Genomic DNA, 10059 nt, shown 5'->3' with positions numbered 1-10059 from the left:
ACAACCAAGAGAAATCCAAGTGACACACAAAATGCTGGAGGATCTCAGGCAGGCAGCAGACAGTCCTGCTGAAGGGTCTCAGCCCAAAACGTTGACTAAACTCTTTTCCATAGATGCTCCCTGGCCTGCTGAGTTCCTCCAGCATTTTGTGTGTGTTACCAAGAATCTATCAACCTCTGCCTTAAATATACATAAAAACAGCTCCCTGTGGCAAAGAATTCCACAGGTTCACCACTCTCTGGCTAAAGAAGTTCCTCCTCTTCTCTGTTCTAAAAGAACGCCCCTCTATTCTAAGGTTGTGTCCTCTGGTCTTAAGACTTTTCCACCATAGGAAAAATCCTCTCCACATCCATTCTATCAAGGCCTTTCACCATTTGATAGGTTTCAATGAGTTCACCCTTCATTCTTCTGCATTCTAGTGAATAAAGGCCCAGAGTCATTAAACACTTTTCATATGATAAGCCATTCAATCCTGGAATCATTTTTGTGAACCTCCTTTGAACCCTCTCCAATTTCAGCACATCCTTTCCAAGATAAAGTGCTCGAAACTGCTCACAATACTCCAACTGAGGCCTCACCAATGCTTTATAAAGTCTCAACATTACATCCTTGCTTTTATATTGTAGTCCTCTAGAAATGAATGCTAACATCACGTGTGTCTTCTGCACCACAGATTGAACCTGCAAATTAACTTTCAGGGAATCCTGCATAAGGACTCCCAAGTCCCTTTGCACCTCAGATTTTTGTATTTTCCCTCCATTTAGAAAATAGTCAACCCTTTCATTTCTTCTTCCAAAGTGCATGACCATACACTTCCCGATACTATATTCCAACTGCCATTTCTTTGCCCATTCTTCTAATCTACCCAAGTGCTTCCATAGCCTCTCTACTTCCTCAAAACTACCTGCCCCTCCACCTATCTTCGTATCATCTGCAAATTTTGCAACAAAGCCATCAATTCCATCATCCAAATCATTGGTATATAGCGTAAAAAGAATTAGTCCCAACACAGACCCCTGTGGAACACCACTAGTCACTGATAGCCAACCAGAAAAGGCTCCCTTTCTTCCCACTCTTTGCCTCCTGCCTATCAGCCACTACTTTATCCATGCTAGAATCTTTCCTGTAATGCCATAAGCTCATAGCTTGTTAGGCAGCCTCATGTGTGGCACTTTGTCAATGGTCTTCTGAAAATCCAAGAGCACATCAACCGATTCTCCTTTGTCTGTCCTGCTTGTTATTTCTTCAAAGAATTCCAACAAATTTGTCAAAAAAGATTTCCCCTTCATGCTGACTATGGGCTATTTTATCATGTGCCTCCAAATACCCTGAGACCTCATCCTTAATAATTGACTTCAACATCTTCCCATCTACTGAGGTCAGGCTAACTGGCCTATAATTTCCTTTCTTCTGCCTCTCTCTCTTCTTGAAGAGTTGAGTGACATTTGCAATGTTCCAGTCTTTAGGAACCATTCCAGAATCTTGTGATTTTTGAAAGACCATTACTAATGCCTCCATAATCTCTTTCAGCCACCTCTTTCAGAACCCTTGGGTATACACCATCTGGTCCATGTGACTTATATACACTCAGTCCTTTCTGTTTCCCAAGAACCTTCTCCCTAGAAATGGTGACTTTACACATTTCATGACTCCTGACACTTGGAACTTCCAGCATACTGCTAGTGTCTTCCACAATGAAGACTGATGCAAAATACTTATTGGTTCACCTGCCATTTCCTTGTCCCCCATTACTACCTCTCCAGCATCATTTTCCAGTGGTCCAATATCCACCTTCGCTTCTCTTTTACCCTTTATGTATCAAAGAAACCTTTGATATCCTCTTTAATATTATCGGCTAGCTTACTTTTGTATTCCATCTTTACCTTCCTAAATACTGTTTTAGTTGCCTTCCGTTGATTTATAAAAGCTTCCCAATTCTCTAACTTTCCACTAAATTTTGCTCTATTATATGCCCTCACTTAGCTTTGACTTTTTTTGTCAGCCACGGTTGTGTCATCCTGCCTTTAGAATACTTCATCCTCTTTGGGTGTATATATCCTTCACCTTCCAAATTGCTTCCAGAAATCCCTGCCAGTGTTCTTCTCCAATCAATTCTGGCCAACTCCTTTCTCATGCTTCTGCAATTCCCTTTACTCTATTGTAATACTGATACATCTGACTTTAGCTTCTCCTCAAATTTCAGGGTGAATTCTATCATATCATGATCAGTTGCCCCTAAGAGTTCTTTTACCTTAAGGTCTCTAATCAATTCTGGTTCCTTGCCGTACACTCACTCCAAGATGCTTGATCCTAGTGGGCTCAACCACGAGCTGCTCTAAAAAGCCAACTAATAGGCATTCTAGAAACTCCCCCTCTTGGAATCCAGCACCAACCTGATTTTCCCAATCTCCCATGACTGTTGGAACATTGCCCTTTTGGCATGCATTTTCTACCTCCTGTTGTAATTCGTAGGCCACATCCTTACTACTGTTTGGGGATCTGTATACAACTCCCATCAGAATATTTTAACCCTTGCAGTTCCTTAGCTCTATCCGCAATGATTCAATGCCTTCTTACTCTATGCCACCTCTTTCTGATGATTTAATTTCATTTTTTACCAACAGAGCAACTCCCACCCCATCTGTCTTCATTTTGATACAATCTATATCCTTGGATGTTAAGCTCCCAGCTTCTTTTAGCCATGATTCACTGATGCCTACATCATACATGCCAATCTATAACTGAGCTACAAGTTCATCTACCTTATTCCATATACTGTGCCCATTCAAATGTAACACCTTTAGTCCTGTATTTGCCCTTTTTGATTTTGTCCACCTTTTACATTGCAACTCATCCCGTTGACTGTAATTTTGCCTGATCATCAGTCTCTCCTTGCTAGGAGTCTCACTACACATTGCCTCTGTTTATAAACCAACTACCTCATCTTCAGCACTATCATTCTGGTTCCCAACCCCCGCTAAATTAATTTAAACCCACCTGAACAACTCTAGTCAACCTGCCTGTGAGGATATTGGACCCCCTCAGGTTCAATTGTAACCCATCCCTTTTGTACAAGTCATACCTTCCCCAGAAGAGATTCCAATGATCCACAAATCTGAACCCCTGCCCCCTGCACCAGTTCCTCAGACACACATTCACCTGCCAAATCATCCTATTCTTATCCTCACTGGCACATGGCACAGGCAGCATTTCAGAGATTACTATCCTGGAGGTCCCGTTTCTCAACTTTCTACCTAATTCCCATAAAATATCTCTTCAGGACCTCCTCACCTTGTCTACCCATGTCATTGTTGCTAATATGTACCAAGACTTCTGGCTGCTCACCCTCGCTCCTGGGGATGCCATGGACCTGATCTGAGATATCCCTGATCCTGGCACCAGGGAGGCCACATACCATCCGAGTATCTCTATCGCACCCACCGAACTTCATCTCTGTTCCTCTGACAAAGGAATCTCCTATCAACACCACACTCCTCTTCACCTCTTACTCTTCTGAGCCAAAGCACCAGATTCAGTGCCAGAGACCCAGTCACTGTGCCCCTCCCCCCCCGGGTAGGTTGTCCCCCTCAACAGTATCTCAAGTTGTATACTTATTGAGGGGAACAGAGGTGTCTCTGCACTGGCTGGGCATTTCACTTCCTTCTCCTGACAGTCACCCAGCTATCTGCCTCCTGCAACCTAGGCGTGACTCCCTCCCTGTAGCCCCTATCTATCACCTCCCTTAGTCTCTCGGATGAGTTGAAGGTCATCGTGCTGCAACTCCAGTTCCTTAATACATTCTCTGAGGAGCTACAACTCGGTGCACCTGGTGCAGATCTGTTTATCTGGGAGGCTGGAGGTCTCCCAGACTTCCCACATCCCACACAGAGTACAGAACACTGCCGCTGGAGCCATTCTCACTAAACTGCTATGCCCTAACAGATCAGGAATGAACAAATAAAGAGAGAGAGGGGGAAAGAGGCAGAAACTTACAAGATACTTTACTTCACCCAAACCTGACAAACCAAAGCCACTGGCACACTCACAAGAATGCCACTCCAACCTGCACTTGAGTTATTTTTATTGGCCCTTTCTAATGCATCCCTCTGATTGGTTGCTCCTCAACTCAGGGAAACTGCTGCGAATCGCTGCCCTTAAAATCTCGATCGCCCTCCTGATTAAAAGGTAGCTCTTTTTATGCTGCCCTAACATTGATTGTCCAACTCGAATTAAACAATTTGACCAAAAAAAAGGAACTCGGCCCAAAATGTTGACTGTTTATATTCATTTCCAGATGCTGTTTGACCTGTTGAGTTTCTCCAACATTTTATGCATGCATGTTACTCTAGATTTCCAGCATCTGCAGAATTTTATTCTGTTTTTAAACTTTTAACTATTTGAAAACATTTTTTGGGCTTGGCAACTGTCTGGTATCCTTCTTTGGGTGTCAGCCATCACTCTATAATGAGGATTAAGGAATGAGTGTGTTTGTGTGTGGGGGGTTGGGGGGGGGGGGAAGAGGAAGAGACCCAGTCACAATACTCACTCCAATTTGTCCCAGGACCAGGTACCATCCTCCTCCTCACTGGAGCAAGCACCATACCCACCATATTCACCCTCTTTCTCAAAGAGAAATAAAGGGACATACAGAATGTCAGGGTTAGCATGTATGGAAGAGACACACAACAAACATGAGGAAAATGATTTTATGTGGGCTCAGTCATACTAATGATTATGCCAGGGTTAAATTGGCCAAATCAAGAACTTGGTCTGGGCACTTCTCACTTTCCTGGTGAGCCTTTCATCCAATGACATCTCAGCTCGTACATCCCGACTTTCCTCCAATGCTGGCACTAAGCTGAAGCTTTAGGGAGCAATCTTTGTTAGTGGATGCCATAGTTGTGCAGATAGCAGTACTGCTGCCTCAGCTCAAGACCTACCTTCAATCCTGACCTCTGCTGTTGGTCTGTGTAGTTTGCATGTTCTTCCTATGACTGTGTGGGGTTTCCCTGGTGCTCTAGTTTCCTCCCACACCCCAAAGACACATGGATCAGTAGATTAATTGGCTGCTACAAATTACCCCTGGTGTGTAGGTGAGTGGTAGAATCTCGGGGAAAGTGATGGGAATGTGGGGAGAATTTGTTACAAGAAAAAGTAGGATGATAGGATTGCTGTGAAATGGCCTCCTTTTGTAATAAGGAAAAATAGACATAAGCATTTTCAAAAATAGGAGCACATTGTACCATGTTGTCAATGAGACAAGTGAAAGGTGTCCCTCTGACATTCACCTCTTGCATAGAACATCTGACAGCTTCATTGCTGATTGCAGCTTTTTAATACAGTGCCCATTAGAGCTGTGATCACTGCTTCATTAATTGATCTGCATTCTGCAGTAGCAGAGGGCAACTTGCAGCATGGGAATAGATCAGGATAGAGGACTTCAAGGGGGTGGTCTCTCACATATTCCCGTGGCCCATGCATTTTTTCTTTTACCCTAGTGCAAAGCTTTTTACAAACTAGTTTTGTGTGGCTGTTATGGGGAGCATTCAAAGTTTGACACCATTTCCAGTGATCAGTGCAGCAGCTGCAAGCTTTTTAGGCAGTTTCCAACAATGAATTAGACACGCTTAACAGCATGATCTGTGTGCTGTCCAGAGGTCTATATTTAACACAAATTTAGCCAATTCTAATTTTTTGTGGGGATTTCAGTTGGGATTAGCACAATATACAGCGTATGTTCAGAACAACAAAGGTGGTCCAAATCCAATTTTCAAGCAACACTTTTAATCACACTCATAGAAATGCCGTGTTTGCAACAACTGTTACAAAAAGTAACTAAAGGATTCTTAATATAAATGCAAAGAAAACTTACAAGGATGGTTCTTGTCTTCTTGAAAAGATGAGTGAAAATAAAACTGGTAACTCTGGAAACACCTCAAATGTGTTTATTTTTCGGTTGGTGGAACTATTACTGCTGCGACTAGAGTCCATAATTGCAATGCTAAGATTTGTGATTAACAATAGTATTCATCAGAATGTTCAAAATGATGCACAACACCCTGCAAAAACACCTTTATAGAATCTCACTTAAGGACTTGGCTCCATCCATACAGATAAGAATTCATGGAGCAAAAAAATGGCCAGTAAGATTCAAAAAGCAACACAGAAGCAAAATAGTTGATATCCCCACAAGTTCATCATGTAACATTCTTCCATCAAAAGTGAGAGCTGTTAGTGGAAATAGAATTATGTATATTTCATACACAAATGTGATTCAGCAAAAACTCCCAAAGCAAATACAGACAAGTTGGAAAAAGTAAGGCTCTCAGCCAAAAATTAAGAGGGCCATTTCAACAGTGTTACAATGCAACATATCACAAGCCAGATGTACTTCTGACCAGACCAAATATTGAAACTCATTTCACACAGCAGTCATATACCACCATGCTGACACAGAAGATACTTTATTCTACTAATCTAAGTTGAATTGATATCCAAAGGCAATAGCCCAATGGAGTGCAAATGCCAAATTCTCACCAGCTGGGTGAAGTTAAAAGGTACTTTGCATATACTTTTACTATTTACTTATAGACTATTCATTGGTGGTAGAATTCCAGTATTAGTGATTGTACCAGCAGTGTTCGCTGTGAATACTGTACCACCCTTTAATATATTTTTTAAAAACTGGATAACAAAGTATATTTATTTTTACCAGAAGTACATAGTGATATAAAACTAAGGCATAATTGTTTGCTGAACTCTCAAGTTCCAAAAATAAATCAAATCAGACAAACTAGAATTTTTTTTTAATCTAATGCCAAAAAGCATAGCTGGTGGACAGGACACTGGCTTTCTCTGCTAAATGAACATCTTCAGAGTCCACTGGCCTTGTCTCCCACCAAAATCATTAATTGCAGCTAGACATTCCAGAAGTAGTTCAGTAAATATGTTTCTAAAAATATAGTACAGTGCTTCTATATATACATTTTGAAAAGATATTGTTTGAATTGATGTCACAATTTTAAGCAACGTATACACTGTAACAGAGAAAGGCTTAACATTGATTCAAGTGCTTCAGTTTCAATGGAAAGCCACTTACTGATTGTGATTGGCAAAAGTCTCTTGACCACAAAATACAATGCAACATTAACAACCATAGTCAACCAATCTAGACTCTTGCATACAAATAAAGGGGGGGGGGGGGAGGGAAGGGAAGAATCGCAAAGGAATTCAGGCACGTGCCAATCGCTCTAGGATACGTCGGTACTGTTCCACAGTGCTCTGATAGGTTTCTTCCAAATATTCCTGCTCTTGGCTCAAACTCATCTCTGCCTGTTGTGCAAGCCAATCTTCAGGCATCAAACGAGAAAGACGCGTTGCTTCTTTCTTATTTTTCTGAGAAAATTAAATGAGAAAGATTTAATGACAAATTAAATGACAAAGCTATAAAATAGGTCTTTGTACTAAGGTTGTATAACAGGAGTTAGCAAAAGTATAATAGAATTTTCTCCTTCTTCTTTGGCTCATACTACATGGTTGTTGAAAGAAGTTCTGCCACAGCAAATAGTTAATATATAATAATGGGACTGGGGGTAACAGAATGTCAGTACTTTGGTTGGGATTGGACTACAGAAAAAACTCCAGACTGTAACAGCAATGTCAGATGAGATAATTGAGTTGAGAGGAATGGCTGAATGGGTGACAATTACACAAATCGTTACTTTATAAAACTCTGGCGAGGCCATATTTAACAGTACTGCGTGCATTACTGGTCATATTACAGGAAGGATGTGGAGGCTTTGGAGAAGATGCTAAAGAGGTTTACCAGGATACTGCCTGGATTAGAGGGCATGTGCTATAAGGAGAGGTTGGACAAATTTGGGCTACTTTCTCTAATGCGTTAGAGGCTGATGGATGACCTGATAGAAGTTTACAATGTTATGAGAGGTATAGGTAGGGTAGATAAGAGTCTTTTTTCCCAGGGTGGAACTGTCAAATACTAAAGGACGCAGCTTTAAAGAGGGGCAGAGTTTAAAGGAGATTTAGAAGGCCAGTTTTTATTTAAACCATGGTGTGTCCCTGGAATGGACTGCCAGTGGAAGTAGTGAAAGCAGATATAATAGTGGAGGTCAACAAGTATTTGAACAGTCACATGAACAGGCAGGGAATAGATGGATATACGCCATGTGCAGGTAAATGGGAATAGTTAAAATTTGCATGGTTAGCACAGACACTGTGGGATGAAAGGCCTGTTCCTGTGCTGTACTATGAAAGGAACTAACCAATCAATTTCTTGACCCATGAGATGAACAATGAATAGGTACTGTAATTAACTGGTTATAGTACTGGACTAATGACACAGACATTCGGAGTTCAGATCCTCCATTGTTTAGCAAAATCATTGCCATAAGGGTGATAATTGTATCTTAAACCCTAAAGTCATCTGTGGAAAGAATAATGCCACCTGACCCAGCCTAGAGCACAAAACAACTTAATTGCAATCAATTTTGAACGATGTATTAGAAAATTGGAAGAAAACAAGAAAACATCAAATCTGAACTCCAATTTTCTTGCAAAGTAAGACCACTGATGTGGGGAGCAAGAAAAAAAACTGAGTTGTTCCATAACTTCAGGCTGATCTTCCTCACTCCTAACAGTCATTTTTTTGGGGGGGATCACAGATAAAAACCAGAATTTATTGCCCCTTGAGAAGGCAGTGAGCTGTCTTCTGGAACTACTGCAGTCCTTCTGGCAAAGGTACTCCCACAGTGTGATTGGGGAGGAAACTCCAGGATTTAGACCCAGTGATGATGAAGGAACATATTTTTAACTTTGACATGGAGGGGAACTTCGGGTTCTCAAAGTGAATGAGGAAATTAAAATGGGCTGTGGGTATCAATGCCACAGCATCATAGGAAGCAAGCAAGTCAATCTTTTACTGTTATCCTGTATTATTTAAGTATATGTGGGTGCTCAGATCTGCCTTGCACCATCACCACACAACCAACATACCACCCCAACTGTTTCAACTCTGCTCTCTCTCAACATTAATCTCGGCAAGAAAAATATTGTCCTAAATACCTTAAAGGGAATGGCAAGCCTGCGTTTCACATCCAACCGGTACTCGCTGCTTTGCACTGGGTCACTCATGTTGGTCACTCGCAGCCGTAGAATCTCATATACTCTTCTTGCGTGATGCTGAAAAGTTGTAAAAATATTAAAAGACTGCAGGCTTAAATTTTCTTCAGACTCCAGGTTATTGTTTTATTAACATAGCCATCGTTAAAAGAATAAATAAAAAAGGAACCGGGGGCAGTTTGCAGGATATAAAACTGTTGAGGTGGACAAGCCTTGGACAATGTTATTTCCTTGGGAATTTATATTTTTAAAAGCCCCTCTGTGGTAACAATGAAGATTATTCTATGAAAAATGAGATGAAAAATCTGGCACACAGTATAAAAGACAGTGCAACTGCAAGGAGAGAGAAGGAGGAATGTGAACAAAAATTTGGTGTAAAAAGAAAGTAGAAATTCATTGGGTTCCTGCTAGGTCTCTGTCCATCTCAAAGAAGTGGTCTGTAGTTGCTTATAATGAGTTTACAATGGCTCTGCAATAGTGTCTTAAACTTGAATAAAGTCAATTGCATTCAGCATGAGGTCAAGTTAGAATCTTAGAAAACTAAAACACTGAAATAGTCCATGCCAACTATTATTCTGCCTAGTCTCACCAGCCTGCACCTGGACCATAACTCTCCCACCCGTTTACTAATCCAAACTTTTCTTAAATGTTGAAATCAGACTCGCATTCACTCTGGCAGCTCGTTTCACACCCTCACCAAGCTCTGAGTGAAGAAGTTCCCCCTCATGTTCCCCTTAAACATTTCACCTTTCACCTTTAGCCTATGACCTCTAGTTCTAGTCTCACCCAATCTCAGTGGAAAAAGCCTGCTTGCACTTACCCCTCATAATTTTGTACATCTCCATCAAATCTCCACTCATTCTCCTACAATCTAGGGAATAAATTCCTAACCTAGTCAATCTTTCCCTATGACTCAGATTA

At 41.2% G+C, this 10059-nt stretch overlaps 1 protein-coding gene across 1 annotated transcript in view; it reads right to left on the bottom strand.

The window, feature by feature from the left end:
* Positions 1 to 5770: 5770 nt before the first annotated feature.
* hat1 (histone acetyltransferase 1) overlaps positions 5771 to 10059 on the bottom strand; it is a 31856-nt gene continuing 27567 nt past the window's right edge. The window contains exons 10-11 of the mRNA XM_063037681.1: positions 9082 to 9198; positions 5771 to 7395 (exon numbers count right to left, since the gene is read on the bottom strand). Coding sequence (XP_062893751.1) covers positions 7231 to 7395; positions 9082 to 9198 — 282 coding nt within the window. The 3' untranslated portion in view covers positions 5771 to 7230. The remainder of the gene's footprint in view (positions 7396 to 9081; positions 9199 to 10059) is intronic.

This window comes from Mobula hypostoma, chromosome X1, assembly GCF_963921235.1.
Source record: "Mobula hypostoma chromosome X1, sMobHyp1.1, whole genome shotgun sequence".
Classification (NCBI taxonomy): Eukaryota; Metazoa; Chordata; class Chondrichthyes; order Myliobatiformes; family Myliobatidae; genus Mobula; species Mobula hypostoma.
This window is presented reverse-complemented; position numbering and strand designations above follow the sequence as displayed.